This window comes from Pipra filicauda, unplaced genomic scaffold (genome assembly GCF_003945595.2).
Source record: "Pipra filicauda isolate LSUMZ 115617 unplaced genomic scaffold, ASM394559v2 scaffold37_size4185640_pilon, whole genome shotgun sequence".
Taxonomy (NCBI): domain Eukaryota; kingdom Metazoa; phylum Chordata; class Aves; order Passeriformes; family Pipridae; genus Pipra; species Pipra filicauda.
The window spans coordinates 3,546,118-3,570,062 of NW_024104509.1; the positions used below are offsets into that span (position 1 = coordinate 3,546,118).

Below are 23,945 nucleotides of genomic sequence, written 5' to 3' on the forward strand. Positions count from 1 at the left end.
GCTATGAAAGATAAGACTGTGGCATTTACTATACAGCCATAAATCCTTCAGGAGATCTGTCCTCAACCCATATAAAACTCATTTCCATACAGACTGCTTAGCTTTCTATTTCCCCAAACAAAAGCACATTTCATATTCACAATCCCTGCAACCCACATTGCCTGCTCTGACTCTTGTGTTTTCAGCACTTAAAAACTACGCAAATATTGCTGGGCTTTTATTCCTGCTCTCCACCTTTGTGACCTTGGTCAGCTTTTCTGACTGCTTAGTCAGAAAGCTATTGTGAAATTAGCAAAAATGCAGAAAGTGTTTAATTATTCTTTGCAGAATAGCAGAGCACAAAATTCCTACACCTGTTTACTCAGCACTCCAATTCATATTTCTGACAGAAAAATATTTCCCTTCTTTGGAATCCATTTTTAACAATTATCTACTATACTGAACTAACTACATTAGCCTTAAGCTTTTTATAATTTCAGAAAAGCGACTCCAGCGTAAACCATCACTGTAAGAAACCACAGTTTCCTTTCAAGATAGTGCAATGTTTCCCTCCAACCAACCTTTTGGTTTGAGCAATAGGAATCCTCTCAAAATGATGACCTTGTCATCATGATTTATAGTGCTCATTTCAAGGTCACTCCTAACAGCACTGGTCCAAGAATAGCATAAGTTTTCCTCCTCCTGAATCTGACAAAGTCATTCAAGGCGATGTTTTTGCCCTTACCTTTCCCATGCTGTTGTATTCCACTGCTATTTCCCGGAAGAAGAAGTATATGTAATTGCCATAGTCCACTGCCTGAACAAAGTATGGTTCTAGAAAGAAACAACCGAAGATATCCTATTTAGGCACCACATACAACATATAGCATGCCAAGAGAAGCCAAATACATTCACACTTAATATCCAGAGGTGAAACATCTGCATTTGAGAAACTTGATCAGTTTTCAGAACTAACAACATCGCCACAGAAGAATCACTGTCTGGGGACAGGAGAACTGGGGACAAGTCTGTGCAACATCACTGCAAAGTAGTTAAGTCTTTGCCACTAATATGTCTGCCTGCAAGAGGAGAAGTAAACAGGCATTTATAACTGTATGCCTGAGGGGTCCAAGCAGTGCTTTTTATGGCATGCAGGCTATGAGCGGAGCGAATAACAAACGAGGTAACTGTTTCTGCCCACATGTGTCTGTAGCATCAAGCAAAGTGGGACAGCTAAAGTTGACATCTGGCAAAACATTTCTGCGTGCAGAAAAAGACTTCAAACTATGGCTTTGCTCACTCTAAAATGCTAACTTAAAATCACTACAAATGCTAACTATTCCTAACACCTACATAAAGCTAAACAGCACCGTTCTTAACAATGAGGGCATTTAGAGCACAGAAATTGCCTAATTTAATGACAGCAGTACAGTCCCTAAGAACTATAACAGAAAGGCTTTGTGCAATATTCCCATAATTTATGTTCATTAATGAATCTTAACATTACTGGATAAACCTTCTATATTTCATAAAGCCTTGACTGTTACCTAAAAGTCCTGTGGCAGGAATATTTTCAAACACAGCCAAAGCACACTGAGCCCTGCAAGTTCCAACCCAACAGATGTAAACTGGTGGATTTCAGCTTGGAAAACTCACTGGAATACATATTCTGATCTACCTAGCTCACAGGTTCTGTCAGGTCCAGTAACTTGGGATCAGGAGAAGAGAGGAAGAGATAAACAGATCAGGGTAAGCAAGAGATATAATCTAGTTCCTTCTTTCTGCCAGAAAGCACTGGTGAAATGACAAAGAGGTCTGTCAGGAATTCAAGTCTCTCATCAGAGATGCCGCTTTTTTCATCGTGTGTTTGTTTATCTACCTTTCAACCACTTGGAGTCATGTTTAACTGTTCGCAGAGTTGGGCTGTCTCCAAGGCTCCGGTATATGACTGCATCTATTGCAAGGAAGTCGGTCACTGTGGCAGAATACAGCTTTCCCTCTGGAGAGTAAGGAAAGAAGAAACAAAGGGGAAGGAGCATTACAAATAATGCAATTGCTTTCTATCACCAGTCAAATGAGATGGACGACACAAAACCATCACAATCTCCTTAGGAATACTGGAGAGAAAAAAAATCCAGCTGGGTAAATGGGACTGAGTACTGAACAAAAGCAAGTCATTAGTTTGCAAAATGGTAATTTCAGAGGGATGCTGTAGGAGAAGAAACCTTATGGAATAATTCTTCTCCAGTTTAGGTATGTCATACTGAACTACCTTATCCAGTTTTTCTGCACAAGCCTCTGGTTGAATGCTCAGAAATCCTGCCTAAGTGAGCAAAACAAATATAACAGAACTGTTAGTTTTAACTGGGAGTGCAAACCAGACAGGTCTTGGAGACTGTAGGCTAATTGACACTTACGAAAAATTCTCCTCTTGAGAGCACTTTTCCTCTGCCAAAGATCACTAGGAAAAAATTAAATAGCGTGCTGGGAGCCCTGCCGAAACAGCGATGCAAAGAGATGGAGGAGGTTTGCCCGTCAACGTTTCTTTTCTAACATGCATTTTAGGCATGAATTATGCATTCCTCTCTCTTAAGAAGTGGAGGACTAGTGATAAGAAAGGGTCTATAAAATGGCACCCCAAGGACAACCAAAAGATGCAACACTATCAGGAGGTAAAACCAGGAGATTTAGCAATATTTTTAAATTTTATTTGTTGCCTAATCTGTTTGCAGGTCATGGTAACTGTATAGGACTGTTTTCATGTTTGAGACAGATCTCGAAACACGATGTCTGGTACGCGCACAAGCATTGCAGCATGAGGACAGAAACTTGTGTCTCTGTTGCATTGCATAAAAACTAGAATTGCCTACATCTCCTTTGACAGAGATTATGTTGAAGGCAGCAGCACTGGGGACATACCCAGGACAAAGTACAGAGGCTTTTATTGGTCAAGGTCTCCTCATTGTACTTTCAGACATCATTTACTTTAAGACTGAGAGAGGATCTCATTAATGCATATAAAGATGTCAAAGGTCTGTGCCAAGAGGATGGTGCCAGACTCTTTTCAGTGGTGCCCAGCAACACGACAGGGAGCATTGGCCATAAACTAAAACACAAGTTTAGTTCCATCTCTACATGAGGAAGAACTTTACACTGAGGGTGGCAGAGCGCTGGAACAGGCTTCCCAGGGAGGTCGTGGAGTCTCCCTCTCTGGAGACATTCAAAACCCACCTGGATGCATTGTATAACCTTCCCTAGGTGACCCTGCCTTGGCAGGGGGGTTGGACTAGATGACCTCCAGAGGTCCCTTCTAACTCTAACTCTGATTCTGTGAATTTCAGCTCCAGATTTAAAATTCAGACTGTTTTTCATTAGCAGAACTGTATGCCTTGTTCTGAGTCATGCAATTCTTGTCCTTATCTGGCTACTTCAAAATGAGCATTTTTATTTAGCAAAACAGAAAAAATAATTACAACATCCCCCTCTGCTGATACGAAACCCAAATTTAAAACAGAATAAAAAGCTGAATTGTTTAGATATGGATGTCTGAACTCCTGTTATTACAACCACGCATTTATTTTCTTTCCTGCCAAGTTCCTGAATACCATGTGACCAATTACAATTCCCACATATCAGCTGTAATTGCTACAGGCTGCAAGAAGAGCCATATTCACATAAGTGCACCCAACAAACTCAGATGACCTGGATTAGTGCCCCAAACCGCTCTGAAGTGGCTTTTCACTGCACTCTGAAAAATTATCATGGGTATCAGTATGTATGGCTTGTAAAACAGTGATTTTCTGAAGCTAGTAGATTTACAGGGTATATTCTACAAGTATTTATTTGAACAGTATCAAATTTATTCTGAATCACCAAGAAAGAGTATGACCATTTCTATAAATATTCTCTTTATTTTCAAATAATACGAAGATTTCTTATTATGGCAAAGTGGGAGTCATCTTACCGAACTTCATCTGCATGCAAAGTGAATGTTTACAATAGGCTGGTCACAAATGCTTTCTTGGCCAGTATAGTGAAAAAGGCCCTTCTGAAAGGTCATTCAGACTGCCCTGAGGATAGGGAATCTGAGATACATGGGAAAATTATTTCTCTGAAGCTGTTTTTCTCTTTCCATGCTTTATGAATTACCTGCTTCAATTAGAGAATTTGTCCTGTATGTTCTTTTAAGTGTAATTAAGAAATTACATACTACCACCATCATCATCACCACTATTCTTTATACTATAAAGAATAAAAAAAAACTTTAAAAAAAATGAAATCTGTTAAAGAAACTCTCCTTTGTGAGGCAGATGATGATACCTCAAACACAGTAGTGCTTAATAGAGCCTTTTGGCCACAGACTCAGTTGAGAGTGGCTGAAATACTTTTGCACTCTTAAATCTTAAATATTTCCATGTGAGCACCCAGGCTCTGCTTTCTAGCATCACACCTGTTGAAGAGGACTGACATTATCCTGGATGACTTCTTTATTTTCTTCACCGCCTATTTTACAGCCAAATCTAAAAACAGATCACCAGGATTCACTCTAAGAGAAGTTCAATAAAGAAAAAATTTAATCAGGAATTCATGAAGAGACATACAAAAATACTACACAACCACAGCCGAAATTAACCCCATTATAAGCTCTCACTTTTTCTAACTATTTTCTAACTACTGTAGAAGAAATTAGAGCTAATTGTATTCTGCTGCATGCAGTATAAATCACCTCTAACCAACACACTTCTCTCCATTGCCTACAACAGCTAGTAAGACCATACTGAAATGTTTTCAGCTTTAAAATAAAATCAATTTTCATTGCCTTCTAGATCTAGAAAAGGGCACATCACAGCATTTTCCCTAACTTCTTTTTATTATGAATGTTAACTTAGGCTTAGAGTTGTTAAAGAGAACATCCTGCCCAATCCTCATTACAGTTCACACAAGCTTTGACTTCCTCTGACTTTTACAGAAGCTGGATGCCACCAGAAATTGTGTCTCATTGGTCAAGAATACAGGAAATACCGAAATACTGAATCAGGAAACTGAAGTTTCAGGCAATGTTTATGAGCAAGGAAGGCTTTTTTGCTAGGGATTTCCTTATGCCCGCTATTTTTAGTCATTGTTCACTCCCTTTACCACCCTTTAGATTTAGGCATTCTGGACTCAAACAAGAGGCACAGTGTTATGGCAAGCCTGGGCTTCAGGACAGAAAGCAAAAGTTCATCTCCATGAATTTACCTGCAAACAACGCAACGTTGGCATGCTTTGCATCATAAGGGCACCTGGCCATTCCACTGAATTCATCTCCTAGGAACTCCAAGGTATCCATCTGAAAAACCAAAGGGAGCTCCTCAGACAGAGAAACAGAATTTCTTACCCAAAATGAGGCTTATGACAGTGTTCTTCTTTTCTGGGCAGGGAGGAAGGTCCTTTCTCTAACTCTGCTCCTAACTATGAAGTAAAAACCTGAGAAAAATCATGCTGTTAAATAAAATCAGTCTGAAGAAAGTGTTGTCCAGTAAGTCAGGCATTCTTTTGGAACTAATCACTCTTAACACAACATATTTTACAAAAGTCTTCAGTCTATATTCTATCTGTACACAAGGTTTGTTTTGAACTGTAGCAGCTATGTGGTCTATGGTTCTGGCAAGGCTTCAAAATTTATCCTCAACAGGGACCTAACAGAGACGCTCTTACACACACAGAAGACTGCAAACCACAGCAGTCAGAAGAAACAGCATTAGAACAATTATCTCTATGTGCATTTTCCTCCTCCAGGTTCGGAGATCCTTCTGCTCTACTCTCAACACTCGTGCTCTCTTCCTTGATTTGCATACTCAGAAAGATGCTCTTCAAGCTTTACTATCAGTTGAGTCTGTCTCATGGAGAAATCCTCTTACCATCAGGCAAGAATTAATCTGTGTAGGAATTGTAAAATCTGAGGCTTATATGTAACTCTTGGAAAATAAAATCACCCTGGGCCCTGACAATGACACAAATATACAGATTGACTTTATGCTAAGTTCAAGAATGTTTAATGAGCTAAGGAGTACATGTACACCTCTTACCTCCTTAAGATTCTTATACTACTGTATTTTTGGAATAAGGACCTTTCTAGCATATTGAGGTAATTTAAGCAGCTCATACTGCATAAATCACATACAGTACAGATTCACAGAGCATGAAAAGTAACGCGCATGGCACCATCAACTACTTCAATCAACTTCTAGTTTGTATGTTACAGCTTCCACATCCTCCACTGGATGATTTTGCATCATTCGTTTTCTGTTTACTCAACAGCTGAAAAGCATTTCATGTGATAGTGAGAGGAAAGGAGTTACAATCCTGAGCAACTTTTCCTGCACCAAGCTCCACATGCTAGGCTCATCCCCACATCCACTGGAATGGCTGAGGGACAGCCCTGACTTCTGTTTAGCACATGTCTAGTTCTCTCTCTGTATAATGCAGGAATACATGCAGGAAGCCAGGGTAGGTGTTCAAGGGACCTTCTGCAGACTGTCAGAGGGATCACTACCCAGTCCTCTGGCTCAGCAGCAGGTGAGGCAATCTGCAGAGGCTGTGCATCATGGGGAATGAAACACCTGGAGTAAGGGTAAGGAGGGCCATTTATATCCCTCACATTAGGATGGTAAAGAAATTTGTAGTTGTATTCAAAAGACAGCTTTCTATCAAGGGGACTGGTTGAGATTTGTTAGCCTCATTAATGACATTGAGAGTTAAAAAATTACAATTTGCACTAGGAGTGGGCAAGGAAAGAAGGAAAAAAAGAAACAGCAGTTAACAGAGCGGCTACCTGTACCTCACAGTTACCATGACAAAGGCTTGTATTTTTACTCCTCTACAGACTGAAAGAAAACATTATCCTGAACTTCTCTCCTGTGTTTCCTAGACTGCAGCCATCACAGTAGATAGACAAGGTAAAGCAGCACTGCACAAAAATCGAGGAAGAGCAGCAGTCACAGTGAACACCACTAAGAAAGTAGTTTTCCTGGATGTTAATATCTTTATTTTGTTTTTTTTTACAATAACTCTGAACCCAAAAAGTAAATGAGAATTGTGCTATGACTTTGTCAGAAGCAGTATTAACAAAGCTAAATTTTCTTTTTCCAGAAGAAGAATGAGAAATGACCTGTGGGACTTAACAGTGCCTGGAAAAGCAGGGTCTGGCTATCAAGCACCCAAGTAAAATAGGAAATATTTCAATAAATGGGTCCTGTTGAAATGCAAGTAACAGAGACACACTATACCAAAGCACTAAACTGGGTTCAGGGCATTAATGTCAAGTATGCATGGACCAGTGCACTTTTTTTCATTGCTCTAGAAAATGTTTTGGCTTTGCACATCCCCAGCTAGTGAGGAATACATCACTGTCCTGCTGTATTGTTCCCTATGGAGATTTACGGTTCAATCACTTCCACAGCACACAATGCCGTAGGGTCTCCACAGCTTCCCTATCCACTGGGTCCCCAACACTAAACTCAAGTTTTGCTGTCCTCAAGCAATGAGAGAACTCATTTTGGCATTGAGAACAGTATAACAGAGAATTTAAAACATGCTACTCCAGAAGTAACCCCCAGCATTAGTCTATGACTTGATCAGTGACAAGCTGAGGATCTTACTGAGGAGTGACTACATCCCCAAGCAGAGATCTGAAGGACTCTTGCACTTACTGAGGGCAATGCAAAGTGGCAATGCTCTTGATGGGCGGGAGTTGTAAAGGAGGAGGTAATCAATCTGAGAAATTCTCAGAAATCCAATCAACACTGAACTCGATAGCGCTGAAATAAGTCAGGAAAAATGCTTCAGAGTTGAATGGTGCATAGCTGAATGACAACCTCATGCTGCTGCCAGCAGAGTCACAATAAATCCAACCAAAAGACAAGGCATAAATGAAACTCCAAAAACAGATCACATACCTTGTAGTTCCTGCAAGAAGGGTTAAATGCATTTGTTCCACAGATAAACAGTGTATCCTCACTTCTTTTTAGAAGAACCTTAATAAAGTTATGACATTCATCCTGAAGAAAAATAATAAAAACTATTTCAACTACTGCATCTTGGGTATCTGTATTTTTATACCATGATATTTCATTGTCAGGTTTAAAATTAAATTGGCTGGTAGCCACTGTGATTTTCTGACCTTTATTTTGTCTGTGTTAAACTGACAATGAGCAAGTTGCAACTGATTTATATTCTAGTGGTTTAAAAATTACAAAGAACTGAAGATGTGACATTCACATTACAGCTCATATTTTGCTACTGTTCACATAGGTGAATTTTTGTTTGGAAGATGTTGCTTTACTCAAGACTGAATATGATCTTCTCATCTATGTTGCTGTCAGACAGTAGCATCACCACTACAATGTACTGGCATAAAGCATCTGTAACTATAAGGGGAACTAGATGTGCAGAATCAAAGAGTCTATGTTTAATTATGTTACTACTTGTGTTAGTCACAGGTTACAGCAAGGTGAAATTGGTGTGAAAAACAGTCCTTCTACAACCATACATTCATGCTTTCTGAAGCTTTACACAAACGTCTCAGTAAATTCCTGCAGGGAGATGGACAGCAGCGTTAAAACAATGGTAAGCGAAATCAGTGCACTAAGCATTGAGTCCAAAACTCTCAATGCTTTAAGCATTTCAGGATATTACTGTGGCTTCTGTTGTAATATTTTATCACATTCAAAGTGAATTATTTTTGCAAATTAAAGCCTTCAGTAAGTTGATGAAAAAAGCAATTACTGGCAAGAAGTGAATGGCATGATCCATTCCACATCACAGACAGCAGCCTGAGATAATAGTGAAGCATCTAAACTAAAGTAGCAGATGCAGACAAAATGAAAATTGCCTACCTTATGTTTTCCCTTCATTCTGCATGTGTCTACATCAGCTTGTCTAGATTTCCATGTCAATTTCTGCAAGGATCAAGAAAGAAATCAATTAGAACTCAGAATTATTTTGCATTTGATTTCAGAAGTAAAAGTCCCTTAGGAGGGACTAGCTGTTGAACATATATTTGTCGAAAGTTTTCTACACTCTTTCTCCATGATTAATTCACCACAACAATGAAAGATCAGTGATGTGGAGCATCACTTAATTTTGTTTTGCCATCTATTCATTAGATTGGAATCCTATCCCTCTTTTTTTAAGCCTAAATCAACAAAACTTAACAACAGGCCAACTTTGAGAAACGTGTACTTTTCTTAAAAGTACTAGATGCTCTCTTCTTTTAAACTTATATTGCTCTGCAAATCAGAATAAACATTTACGGACTATGAAGCTTTAATGGATTCTAAATGAAATATGTATTATGGAAGACAACATTTTAGATCAGCAAAGAAATCAAATTCAGGTAATTCTTATCAGTTCAGTTCAGCTGGCAGGCTCAGAAAGCCCTACCAAGACACTGCTGACTTTATCTGCTAACACTCTCTCTCCAGAATATCTGCAGGTGAATTCCACCCTGGATTTTTTTGCGATGAGTTTCAGGAATGGCCAAATGTGGAAGGTTCATTAATTATAATAACACTTTGGTTAAAATCATATGGCCTAGGACAGTATCACCTTAGACACTATTGCCACAGTAGTTCTGACAGTGTTTCTGATAAGTAAACTGATGCACTGTGTATTCATGAAGGGCTCCAAGAAGAAAGAGTAACCATAAACATAAATGTTTATTTCAACTAAAAGCCTGTGCCCTCACTCTTTGATGAGTAATTGGGCATCAGTTCATCTTCAGCATCATTCATAGTTATAATGAAGCACTGTCCTCTTTCTACAGTGGAATTCATCCAGTGCCCAAATTTGTATGAGCTTCTGCTGGACCAAGGCTGTGTTTGGTACACATTACACAATATGACTGTAATGCAAAGGAGCTGAAGGGAGATTATTTTCAGTATCTCCACGTTAATATACAATATGGTAATGCAGACAAAGCTCTTCTTAGTTTGAATGTAACTTCCCATGGAGATAACGTGAACGCATCTACACAGTGATGTTACAATAAGATTTTATTTAGTCAGTATTTCCATGAGTAAAAAAATTTGTGTGCATGAAAATACGTAACTTGCTTTTTATGATGAAAGTTTCAGTATACTTAATTGGGATAGTATAAATGTTATAGAAAGCTGCTGCATATAAATTAATAGATGTTTGACAGATGTTCCATCAGGGACCTCACTGTATTTCAGCACAGATTGCTTAACAACCCAGATAAATCACTTATCAGAAATTCGCAGAGGACACGATTGCTCTTCTAGCTTTCTCCAGATATGATTAGCAATGCCATCTTACTTGCTTATTACAGTTTTTACAGCAGCACTGGCAAGTTCTTTGAAACAATGTCATCTTCCTATTTATTTCAAACTTGTCTAGTGCCCTTGGTTTCTGGATGACGATAAAAGCTACTTACTTTGCTAAAATAAATTTCTTCTGTATGTGATGTGTCCATATCAACAGTATAAATATGGTCCCTGTAAACAAAGGCAAACAAATACAAAGTCAAATGTAGTAGTCAGACAGTTCATTTTCTATAAGAGAGCTATCTATTACAAGATAATCCATAATACATTTTTTAAAAAAATCACAGGTCTTACGAGGAAACATTACTGGCAGCATAGCCTCCTTCTCCCAGAAAAGCACTTTTGCATATAAACTGTTTGCCTTCGCATTAAGAAAAAAAAAAAGAAAAATTATACCAAAGTTCAAAGTAAGATTCTTTCCCAAAAGCAATTATTTGAACAAATGAGATTTGGGAAAGTAGATGAGTCTTATATGATTTCTCTTCTATCAGTCCTACAGCAGATGTCATAACCTAGCATGCAGATGTTTTCTGTATCCTGAAATCAGCTGCAATAGCTCTTGGGCAGCCTTTGCCAGATTCCTGTGCTAGCAGTCACTGCGTCACATTTAGCCATTCAGGGTTAAAAAGAGGTTAATGCTTCTTTCTTTCTTTTTTTTTTTTCCTTTTTAATTATGTGTCTAACCTCAGCTGTTATAATTTGATTGACAATATGGTAGACAAAAGGCTGACAGCCACAAAACCATTCCCAGAAATCATTCTTCTCTTCACACACTGCTGGCCAAACTAAACTGTAAAATACTTTTCTGAAAAAAAGTTCATTTTTTTTTCCCCTCACATTTACTGAGAACCTCTCCCTCTCTAAAATTAACCGCCAATCTCTTCTTGGAAAGAGCAAATAGACTCAGGTACTCAGGTAAAGAGATATTTTTAAGCATTTTCCTCCGTGTAAGCTGAGAACAAAGACAGCTCTGCATGGAAACCAAAATTTGAAAAAACCCACCAACCCACAATGCTGTAGTAACCAGCACATCAAACTGGGACTAACCGTCTCATTTTTCCTTGAAATAACATTGGCTTTTTTCAACATGCGGGAAGCTGCGCAGCCGAAGCACGATCCGCAGCATTTGAGGGGTCTGCTGAAAGCAGGATACAGGCTGTTTCCATTTTAGAAATCCCTGTTCTCAAGGTTAGCTTTGTTTTATTGGGTTTTGGGGAAACAGTACTAGTCTCTTAAACAAAGCAAACACAAAATACTGCTGTAAGAGAAATAAGCAGAACTTCTCTCAGGTGGAGAAAGAGGCAGCACTGGTGTGGGGAACTGGTGTTTAAAAATTTGTCTGCTATGGACCTTGAGGCTGTTTGCTTTGTAAGATGCCAAATTGAAGAGTTGTGGGTTTTCTTCTCCTCCAGACTGTAAAACTAGAGCTGTCATTTTCTTCCAATATTGGTTTAATGCTTCAGTTTATTGTTTACCTGACTTTAGTATCAGAGCAGTGGTCAGTGTTGGTGCTGGACTAAAATTACCTATTAGCATGATATCAGTTTCACAGATTACAGCACAGTTCTCTCTTTATGTACATTGCTTTCTGTTGCTGTCACTCCTGCTATATAAACAGTGGTGGAAAAAAATCTCTTGAATTGTAAATGAGGTGCTGGTGGACCTCTAAAAACCTTCTTCCAGCACAGCTCTTGATTTTAATCATCGGTCTTGCTTTCCAGCAGTTACAATCTTTTCATTTTCAACAAGACAATTAGAAAATACAGTGGTGGTACTCAAAAAGAGTAGAGTTATTTAGTTCCACTCTCAATAAAACAGCTTTCAGAGGACTTATTTCTGGTTCAAGAAACAGTTCAAAGAAAACTCAGATGCCTAGTTATGGGATTGAAAGAGGGTTAGCATCAGGAAAATTACATATAATTTTCTCATGCCGAATGTGAAACATAGTTGCTGACAGTGTCAGGAGAGAGCGAAAGAGCTGTCAAATTCGGAGGAGGGCCAGCTAACCACAGACAATGTGGGATTGTTCTTGCCCTCCTTTTCCCACTGCCGCCCAACTCCTTCTATCTACTAGCTGTGGTATGTGTACAGCTTACTGCTAATTAAGTTATTCTAACACAAATTTACTTAATCCTAGAGCTTCCGTTTTTCCCACCTCCAATGAGCAGAACCGAGTTTTGTTGCCATGGCATAATCTTGTCGAGGAAGGGAATTTAAATAATGCCACCGGCTGTGCTTGACCCTTGGCCACTCAGTGCATCGTCTGGAAACATGTAACTGCAAATGAGGAGGGAGCCATCCCATCCCAGTGCTCCGAGATCTGTTTTGTACATACACATGAGGGGTGGCAGATAACATGAACAAATGCTGGCACTGCATGAGACAATGGGAGGAGGAGACACAGCAAACTTAGAAAAAGGGGTGTGGGCGTGGGAGTGAGCGAGTGCAAGTGAGATGGTGAGGGAGTACCCTTCCCACGAGAAAAAAGAGAAAACAGAGCTGGTCGTTTGCAGACTGCAAGTCAGATGTTCAAACAGTAAGGCTTCCTGGGCTTTGGCTGAGTTATTCTGATTTATATTGGTTGGGTATCTCTGCCCGATAACATGAAATAAAGCCTTTCTGAAGTGACACAAAATTTTACTTGGTAATAGCTAATACTGGAGTCACGTATCTCATACAACAAAATAAGCAACTGACAGAAATTTTGCTTTACATCAGCTGCTCACTAATAAAATGTTAGCAATTCTCAAATCTGAGTTAGCCTCTCTGGTGCACAGAAACTGTCTGCAAAAATCAACACTGGATTTTCTAAAACAAGCAAACAAAAAAACCCAACCTAAACACAACAGTCCTAAAATAAATACTCTCAATATTTAATCATTTGTTTTGATTGCTTTTCAGATAATTGAGTACAAATATAAACTTAGCATTGCTATATTTCAATGTATAAAAAACCCATGAAAGCAACATCTGATATAACAGCCAAGAGATTTATGTTAGCTACAGTTTTCAATGAATCTTGTTACAAAACTCTTTGAGAAACACCTTTGACTGCGTACAATTTGCTTTCAGTCTCTACTACTGCCTCTGAAGGAGATGTGGTATTTGAATTACAAACTTTGAATCACATTAGATACTGAAGGATGACTAATTTTCTGAAGTTTATTACTTAAAAATAAAAATGACCTTCAAATTTTAACTTGTATTGCATATACTTCTCAGCTCAAGAGGGACCTTATTCAGTTACACACAGATGGGGAAAAGAATACGTCAAAGGGTTTTTGAGTTACCAAAGGAAAAGAACTGTAAGAAGATTTTTTACATGCTTGTATAAGCACAAAACAGACAAGGTCTTTATTCTTTTTTGTAGGTCACAAGACCCTAGTAGTATATAAGAACCTCATTGTAGCAAGTTGTTTTATACAAATACAAGAAATGCATATTCATATACTAGTACACGTGCTGTCTCCCAAATATTAGCATTCTTTATATAATTTGTGCACGCAGTGGTTTCATATCCCAAAACTGTTTATCTGGGTTTTCCCATTGTAATGCCAGTTGCTTGGGCACTGCAACACTCTAATTGTGTCAATCTCAGTCTGGGAATAAACTATGAAAACAGCAAAGTAAAATCCACAAAACAGATTTACCACCATCTCACTGCAAATGATTTTCTAATTTAAAGGGAAACAAACAAGGAGAGCAAAGGGAGCTCAGCCATGAAAAGAAGGAAATCCTGCCACCACCTTTCAAATCTCTTTAGCCCTCTTCCCTGTCACACTCAATAATGACACTAAATGCAGCAAAAATACTGTCTCTGAGTTCTGGTAAAGCACAAGGCTTTGCCACTTGGTGCAGGGCTGTCCTCTCCTTGTGCCCTATAACCAACACCACCATAGCTCCTCTGCAAGGATACTTGCTCTTTGCCTGGGCTCGATGAGAATGTTTGGCGTGAGTGAGAACCCTGAGCTCTGTCACCCAGACCCTGTGCAAAGCGGCATATGAAAGAAGCCTGAAGAAACTGCAGTTAGGCCATGCAGCTGCAATGGCTGAGTAGGGCAACAGTTAGAAGTGTATTCTTCTAGCAGCCAGGGACATGACTCTGAAAATGTCACTCAGTGACCGTACTGGTGTAACACAACTAATTACTTGGTGCTGGATGGAGATCCACGGGCAGATCTCCCCCACAAGATGCATCCGACCACCCAGAAGATGGGGAGTGGCTGCTTGAGAAGAAAGCCAGGCAGCTCCTGGAGGCTGCCAAGGGCTTTGAGGACAGAGCTGGTGGTGAGAGGCTGCCTGTTCAGCAGCTGTTCCCTCTCACCTCCTGGCCATCCCACCCATCGCTTCTCCCATCTGCAGCAACCGCCTGGCTCTCTGTGGCACATGCAGAAGGGTATGTATTTCTCCAGTGGAGGACCAGAAAACAGGCAGAAAACGAGCTGCTACTGGAGAGGCAGCTTGCAGGGAGGTCTCAAACAGGATCTGGGTCCAAGAGCTCTTAACCTGGACTAACCACCCTTGCTACTCTGGACCCATCTTGCACTCATTCTGCATCCCTTGTGTAATTCCTACTCTAAAATCCCCTTTGCTAACAATAGGCAGGGAAATGAAGTGTTAATATCTGATCTGTGCCAGGTTGGCAGCTGTATAATGGGTGTAGCTCCACTGAGGCTGACAGTGCCAAGCTGAGCTATGTAAACTGAATGAGTGGCTCTATATGCAATTTTTATAATAAGACGTGCTTGTGTCTGCACAGCATAACTCTCAAAAAAAATCCAGACACTAAATTCAGTTAACCTTGCAGAAGCATGTTTGCTTCTTTTTTTTTTTTGTCTTAAGACAAAAAATCATGCCTAAACCAGCAAAATTACATTTAATAAGACTTATCAAAAAGTGCATTTGTGCACCAGCAAAATCATTCTCTAAAATTATCATTATTGGTGAGCAGAAGCAAAATAAAAGGATGAGGACAGACTTCCTCCTCCATGGGAGTAAGAAATTTCTCTGGCATCTTCCCTGTTGCAGGACTTAAGGGGAGGCAGAAGTCTGTAGTCTTGAAACACAGGTGTAGCTCGTCACAAAACTGAACTTCAGCAGACCAACTAACAAGGTTTCCAATCTGTCTTACTAATTACTTGCAAAGCTCTCTCTGAGTGTAAGAAAATCCTAAAAATAACGTGTCCATCAGAGAAGAACTCAGAACATTCCTCGTCTTCTCCTTCCTCCTCTTAAAGCAGTAAGAGTGGGGCATCAAAGCAGGAGACTACTGACCTAGCAGCAACGTAGAGGGTCCTGTTCATGACCATGACAAGCTGGATGTCCAGCCGGTGCCTCTGTGTGGTGTTCCGCCCTGGTTTGTGACCCACAAACACCGGATACTGTCTTGTATCTGTAGGAAGGAAAAAAAGTCAACAGGGTCAAAAGAGGATAACAAACTGAAGTGCTACCATGGGTTATGGGGCCCAGCTAGAGGAGAAATGTGTGGCTTCTGTTCTGTTCTGGAAACACAGCCTGGGGTTGGAAGGCAAGAGCATAGGGAGCTGGAGAGTTCTTCAAGGTTACAGTCTCTGCAGCTGCAAAGGAAAAAGTCAACACCTTTGTAGAAGACAAAAACTGTGAATTTTGTTTAAGGATAAAGCTGTTCTGGAGCTCTTGGCACACAGGTAATGGTACTCTCTCACAGTTTTTCTTTCACTGCTTGCAGAGCTCAAATGCTTGCTCCTGGCTGCCAAAGTGTGTCCAGCAGGACAAAGCTGTTCCACAGTGGCCCATCAATCACCACAATGACTGGACTGGTACTAGCTAAAGCAAAAGACTTGGCTCTCCTTGGTTCAGACTGCCAGTTCCCTGAGTTTTCTACAGGACTGGACTGCCATCATACAACAGCTGCAGGGATTTCTGAGAAACAGTGAGAATTCACCGCTTGAGTTTTATGAAGTGAAAGTCCTCGCTTAATCTGGTAACCAGTCTGATACGCCAGTTCTTCTGGCAAGTAGACAACTTGAATACTTGAATACTGACTGGAAGGCCTATACTGAGCTTATGCTATCAACAACTCAGCTTTCCCCCTCACTCTATCAGTCAACAAGAGCATTTATGGACTATTCCCATGATATTTTTTCATGAGTATTCGTCATACACAGAGCGTGCCATTGCTCCCCAGATGATCGGTGTGTACAACCTATAACAACAGCGGCCACTTCACAGTTAGACCTATACGTACACATCATCATGACATCTACATGCACAAACCAGGGAGCCAATTAAGTAAATAAAATGACAAAAGAAAGGAGGATAGTCCTCTGACAAGCATCATCATCAGTGGAGAACTGCTGTGTGTGTTATATAGAGCTGACTACCACCTAGCTATGCCTGAGCCTTTTTCCCATAAATATGCTCTCCCAAAAATCTGCATACGTTTGAGGAAGTCTATTTCTTCAGAAACTCACCCACTGCTTTAGTGTTCTCCGCTATTGTCTTCTAAAAGTATTCCACCTGTTAAGCTTGGTCAAAATATTGATTCACAGCATGCCTTCAGCTAAATACCTAGAAGTGCCATGTGTCAGAAAGCCTGTGATAAAACTGGACAGAAACAGGAACTTCTCTGCAAACCAGATGCTGAGAACTCCTGAAGAAACAAAGTAAAACACCAGGCAGGATTTATGTTCAGAAGCTTAATTCTTCTGAGCACGTCCTATATGCAAAATGCCAAGATTAACTGTCAGGCTGTTTTCTATCCAGTAATGTTTCCTCTGCAACTCAGGGATCTAGCACAAGCAGGGGGCCTGTATGTTCATGTGCACCTCAGCATGCCATGCTGCAGAGGACAAAGTTATCCCACGTTCCATTTCTCCAAGGATCAAGGCTGGCTATTTGTATGTTAGCATGAATGATTAGCACCACCCTTCTGGAGTGAGAAAATGTTGGTGGTGAAGACCCAGTGGTCAGTCTAGACACTAGGGGTTTCAGTGGGGCTTGCTTGAGAGTAGTTCTTCTCTGTTCTTCTATCCTAGATGTCTATTAGCATTTGCAGAACATCAGGTGTGGCCTGGAGTCTTGTCTTTCAGTTGGTGTCACACAAGTTTATGGGTGCCAAGGCCATCCCTGAGCACAGTAAACAAGGACAATCAAGATTCACTTTAAAGTCAAATTCCTGACCAAACTTAGGCCTAAACACAAGCCTGCTCTTGGTTGAGTTGCTACTCCCCAGGACACTTTTAGAGGCCCAGATCCTAAAGACTTTCTTTAAAACATATGAAACCTTCGGAATCAGTTAAGCTAGGCCTGATGTGCAATGTGAAATTCTGTGAAATGCACAGAAAGTTCTCCACCTGTTTAGCCAACAAATCTCAATATGACTTGCAGCTGTTGGTGTTACCCTATGTTTTGGAGAGTTTGCGAATCTCTGCTGGTAAGAAAGGAGGGAGATCCTGTGAAGGAGATACTTTGTCTTGATTTGGTTTTTAGCTACATTTCTAGCTTAGAAAAAAATGCCTAATGCTCAAGCAGAACTTAATGAAGTAAGTTCAATTATTTGTATTAGATCAACAAACAATAAGACCACATGAAAGATCATGTTCCTATATTAGTATCTGAGAATTTAAATTGGCTGATCTGGCAGAAATCAAGAAAAACAGCTTTATTCACTGCAACTGTGATAAAATAATGTTGAAGTCCCCTGATCAGTATTATATGAAGTTCTCTGTCCCCTTATACTTACAGTTGCCATGCGAAATACTGATAGGCTCAGAATCTTCTGGGAAACCAGCCCCAGCAAAGTGTAGCAGTATGAAATATAGCAGCAAGGCTTCTGACCTCATAGTAGTTCAGCTGTGAGGCTTCACTTCTTCACTTCACCCTGTGGAAGACAAACAAGAATTTAAGCACCTTCTGTTGAATCAGTTTTAAAGAGTCAATGAAAAGTAGAGGGAGCTTTTCCTCTCCTCAAGCCTCTCACTGTACTTGAGGATGCATGTTGTGTTTCTAAGTGGAAACAGCCCTACTAGGTCAGTTCTTCTTTAGCCCATGCCCTAAGAGTGCCACATCTTACTCAAGGATAGACTTAAGTACCTATGTGTTGCAAAGAATTTGCTACCTCTGCTGCTTATATGCAATAAAGACACTTCATCCCCTGCACTGATCAACAGCTGACAAGAGTTTTCCAAGAAATATTTTATTTCCCCCTTTGGTTTACAAAATTGGATGATGACATGATGACACACACCATAAATAAAAAAACCCACACTACATTATTCTGGTTAAAAGGAGATTAAAGGTTATACTATGGGACTCATTCATACCCTGCAGAGCTGTGAATCAAGTGAAGAAACACTGAGAGAACTTGATGGAGCATGCAGAACATGTCATTGGGTTTTACCATAAAAATATGTACCATAAATTTAGGTGCTGCAAAACCAATACCGTAATTTGTGATAAAATAAGGGAGAAAAGAACCGTCCAAACCCAGCATTTTTTCCCCCTGTGTTCCGCTGATGCATTCATTCATTCACATTTCATGTACAAAAGTATCCCTAAATCTTGAAGATAAAAGGAACCACCGGGGCCTTTGGATACAGTGAAAGAAAACAGCACATAATACAGTAAATAGTTCATAAATCCCAGGCAAATTTCACAGAGACATTGATCTGCAGGGGAAATCAGTGCAAAAGTGGGGTTTTCTTTTCATCCCTTCCACAGTTTCAAACCTTTGATGCTGCCTGCTAAAGATTCCTTTTGAACAAAGCTATTTTACAGTAGTCTGTCAGTCATTCAAGATTTATGGGCAGAAAGTCAAACTTCATAACCTACACAGTCTTTGAAACTTAATTTGGCAAACAAAGTGCTAACTTGCCCTTCTGCAACACTATTTAATATTAGATACCTACGTCTCCTTTGCTGATGCCAAAAAAACCATTAACAAGTCTTGAGTGTTGGATTGTCATTTGTAATTTCACAGATATGGCTGATTCCTCATTTTTAACCAATTGAAAAATGTCAAAATAATTAATTTGCCTCATCAGATATTTGCTTTCAAATAAAATTTCAGTTCCTATAAATGGATTGGAACAGGGGCTCTGTTGCAGGGTGGTAGAGTCCATAAGGACTAATGATTTATTATACTCTGTGTTAGCCTATTATTATTTCAACACACAAATTGGAAATCTGGCTGATTCTCTATTTCTATTAACAAAGTAACTGAGAGACAGGGTTAGACTGAGACTGGGGAAAAAAATGTAAGGCAATGACTGACATCTTAACTGAACAAAGTGTCAGATGGATAGCAAAGGATAAAAATAGCAAGAATAAATGCGACACAATGCAGACACTGTCTGTCTATTATACTTTATAGGAAAATGCATACTAGAAGATAGTACATACAAGCCCCAAGAGAACTATTTCAATCTAGCACTGGTTAGGCCAATAGCTGTGTATGATTACTGACACAGCTATGTCTGCCTGGAAACACCTTTCTCTACCTGATTCCTCCATTTGTCTCTTTAGTCACCTCTTACATTTTCTCTTGACTGCTAGCTCTCTGGGGTAGGAACTGTTTCTTTCTATTTGTTGTCATTTGGGGCCCTTAGGAATGCCCAAAGTAGAAATAAGCAGCAGAAGTAAACAGCACGCTTGGAAACACAGTTTCCCTCAAGAAGTATTAATTAAAAGTAAGATATACACATTAAAGGGGTTTATTCCTTTAACTCTATGTAACATTTCAAAATGTCATTTTGCTGCTCAGAACATTTTGCCCCTATAAGCACACTGCAAAGTGACAAAACGAACTACCTTAATACATAAATAGATAGAAATTCTTTTCTCCTTGAAATTCCTACAATCCAATGCAGAAATCTTTTCTGAAATGCACATGAGGAACAACTGTTTAATGGGAAGAATTTATCGAGCAATTCAAATCTTCCACTTAAACTGTATTCATGTACAGTGTTAGTCTGCAGGCTGACAATTCAAACTGCTTGGCCTGCAATGAGACTGGAGCATAAGAATAGTTGCTTTCTGTTACTCTCTATCAGCACATAATCCACTATCTAACAATGTGTATGCTGTGAGGAAAGCATCACAGTATTGCAGACATAACTCTGCCACCCCCCTTTAGAGCTTGAAAAACTTTTCCCATGGGTGAGTCTGCACCATCACTCCCTACTTCTCATTCAGACATGCGTACTGCTCTATGTAAATATGTATGGGAGACAGCTTCCAGGAAAATGAACAGTGCCCAGCACACTTACTTTGTGATTTCATGTGCATGCTATTGGGCCAGATCTGTTTTCTTTTACCTGGCAAATGAACTGACGTAACTTTGTAGGTTTTTAAGCACATGAAATTCTCTGTCATTCTTAAGGGGATTTTTCTGGACAAGAAAAGAGGGAGAAGAGAGAAAAAACCATAATTCTCTGTTGCTCTAGTGCCAACATAATTGTTCCAATTCACACAAAGTACATACAAAATGTCTACTTTGATCTGTTAATGATTCGAGTAGATGACACATATTTATCAATGCCTGTGCCAAGGCCTGTGCCTGTGCCTCCTGAGGAGGAGGACTCAAGTTGCACCTAAAGGCAGCTTTTCACTCAGAGATAATTATTCAGACATATTGTTACTTTTGCAGTTCTTATGATGGTGGAACAAGCCATACTGGTTCAGTGGAATTTCAGAAAAGTGTTGATTCGAGAAGGTCACATTTATTTTTGGTACAATTTTCCCTCTGGTTGGGCCCCTGGGAGTGATGTAAATGTTCTCACTTGCAACTGCGCTGCAACTACTTTCTAATCAAAAGCGAACGCAGTGTCTGATGAAGCACGAGCAGTCAGGCAATGATGCAAAGCAAGTACAGGCACTGTCTCCAAATTAAAGTTTTGCAAACATCAATGGAGAACTCTCCACCTTCCATGGAGAGATCTGAACTGCAGTTCAGTCTGGCCTGCATTAAGCCATACTGGCTGAGAGAGAACTGGCTCTGAGAACTCCAGTTCTCCCTGTTCAGAACATTACTACTAGTAATGTTCTAACACGGTTATTACTCTTCTTGAAAGAAGTTAGTGGTGACAAGAAGAGTGAGTTTTTTTGGTGGTCTTTTATGACCAAGCATGCTATGAAAATACAGCCATGCAAATGTTTAAGGGCATATTTTATAATCTATGTCTAATGCAATGACTTGTAGCCATTGAGTTGGCAGAGTAGATTGGATTTCTTCCAAGGTTCAAAAAAACCACAAATAAGCTGCTTTTTGCATTCCTACAACCAATGCAAATACAACTTTATGCTTTAGTGCTGGTGCTCTATTCTTCTTTCTGAAGCTGATGGCTTCAAATACTTATACAGGACATCTTGTTTTGGCTACTTCTGTGATTCCCTCCTTTTTTTCATATTATAGTTAATTATAAATAAACCATATGATCACAATGTATATAGAAATCAAAGGTTTCTCTTTTTGTACACTTCAGCCCAAAGATGAACCACTTCTAAGTAGGATGTTTAGATACTAGTGCAATAAGTTGCTATTACTACTATTTTGACTTATTCAGAGTCTATGTATACATATACATATTCATATCCGTTTATCATTCACATATAAATGCTGGATTTAGGGTCATTTAATTTTGTAAAATTCATGCTGTTGGCATGAAGGAGTTTCTGAAGCTAAGAAAGCAATGATCATTTCAAAACATGTAGAAAAGTCTGACATTTCTGTGCCAAGTGCTTTCCACTATGGTTATCCATGGCTATCCAAGCCAACAAGAAGCCATCATGATAAACTCTGCTTTTTGCTGCTTGATATTTTTAGCATTTACAACAGTCTGGGTGGAAGTACACATAGAATAACTGCTTGGCCAAGGAATTCATTACGTGGCTTCTGCCTTAATACTGCAGTAACCAGGTTATTTTATCTATGGCTTTTAAGTTCCAGAATGGTTATTCAAATCCAATGAAAAATCTAAATGGAAGAGCGAACTTCCTGGTAAACTCCATAAAAGTGCAAGGCCAGATTTGATCTTGAGATCAAATTTAACAGCAACAGCAATGACACGCTTCTTCCATATTAGAAAATCTCCCGTGTTGTTGCTTTGGCCTCACTGTATGTTCAGCTAATCCCAGCGTAACTCCAAGCAAAATCAAAGTATGCAACCATGTCAGAATTTTCCCATGGCATAGTAAACCTGCTCAGTAATGGACAGATCTTGTTATATTCACTTTTTACAAACCTTCTTTTCACCATGATGGGTTGTGTTCATACAAAGCAGCTGCACTTTGATCCACAAATTATGAAGCTTAATGTGAGAATTACCAGATAAAATTTAATGGTTTGTGTTATGTATGAAGCAGGACCAGAAACCCTATTAGCCCTAAAAGTCCATGACTGCCTTAAACAAGCTCTTTTGTTTCTACAAACATGTAGAGTTAACTTATTCTTCAAAAGGACAGTCTAGTAAGAAGGAACAGCATTTAACCAAATAGTGAGGAAATTAAAAAGTAAAGCCAGATGAATTTGAACTCCTACATAAGGAAAAAGTATGACTGGCAAAGCAGCAGCCTAAGTGGACTGGTCCTGGAAACACTCAGCAAATAGCCCTTAGAATCATATGCAGCAAAAACAAAAGTACCATTAAAAAACAGGGAAGAAACCAATTTGAGTTGCATAATAGAGGTTAAAAAAATTGGAGATTCTCCTGTGGTAAGAGTTTTAAAGGCATATAAGTGATTTAGGAACCCAAGTCCTACTTAAGTGTCTCGTCAAAAGAAACAGAGTAAGATCTACCCCCACAAAAAAAGCATGTATTGATCTATACAGCACATGCTTTGCTGTGCTGAAGGCAGAGTGCAGAAACCAGTCGGCCAACCTGACTGCTGCTTCCTGCTATGGTACTGATTTGCCATGAGATGCTGGCAAGTATCCTTCAACTCCTTTGGCTAAGCCTTTGGAAATCTCTGAGTGGAAAACACCGTTAGTTCTATTTACCCCTTTAAATTCACAGTTCCTAGAAAGTGAAAGACAAGAGTTCTGTACAAGTCAGAGGAAGGAATTAGGAATAATGCAACAACAAAAACAAAAAGAGAGGAATACAACCTGAAGGCTGCAGCTTCTGGAGAATGAGGAAAGTTAGGCCAGAACAGCAGAGCTGTTCAGAAGAGCGTCCTTTGTCTATGCCTGTCTGGGTGGTGGGTTAGCTGCTGCTCAGCCACCTCGCATGGCTGCATCAGGCAGCAGAAGGGATCATAAAAAATGCCCACGTCGAGTGGTGCCAAGGGGATCAGACAGATGTGAACAAACAGTAGATCAGTGAGTGCTTGGGGAGCTCAAGAGAGTTGAAACACAAGTGGCTATCAGCAAGACACAGCATGGAGTGCCAGACATTACAACTGAATTGGCACATGGTAGGACATTGCCTAGGATGGACAGCTTTTTTGCCTGTGTTGTACTTTCTCTACCGATTGCTGCTCAGTCACCTGAATGGTGGTGCAGGTGGCCACAGAGACTTAATGCCTCACTACCAACTTCCAACATCTTTTTGTGACTGATGATGCAGTCATCATTTGTCTTTCCTCTCCTATCCTGCTCCTGTTGTCTCTACAGCTGGCCATTCACTTCATGTCGCCAAAAAAGCACTCTAAGCACTCCAGGTA

At 39.8% G+C, this 23,945-nt stretch overlaps 1 protein-coding gene across 6 annotated transcripts in view; it reads right to left on the reverse strand.

Annotated features, from left to right (window-relative positions):
- Positions 1-23,945, reverse strand: part of SEMA6A (semaphorin 6A) — a 119,957-nt gene that overhangs the window by 49,625 nt on the left and 46,387 nt on the right. For all 6 annotated transcript variants that reach the window (XR_005564865.1, XM_039384817.1, XM_027752123.2 and 3 more), the window contains exons 2-9: positions 18,028-18,165; positions 15,579-15,696; positions 10,415-10,475; positions 8,856-8,918; positions 7,917-8,018; positions 5,218-5,308; positions 1,859-1,978; positions 725-813 (exon numbers count right to left, since the gene is read on the reverse strand). Coding sequence is in view for 5 of the 6 variants with exons in the window: in XM_039384817.1 (XP_039240751.1) it covers positions 725-813; positions 1,859-1,978; positions 5,218-5,308; positions 7,917-8,018; positions 8,856-8,918; positions 10,415-10,475; positions 15,579-15,696; positions 18,028-18,127 (744 nt within the window). In the remaining variant the exon portion in view is untranslated. The remainder of the gene's footprint in view (positions 1-724; positions 814-1,858; positions 1,979-5,217; positions 5,309-7,916; positions 8,019-8,855; positions 8,919-10,414; positions 10,476-15,578; positions 15,697-18,027; positions 18,166-23,945) is intronic.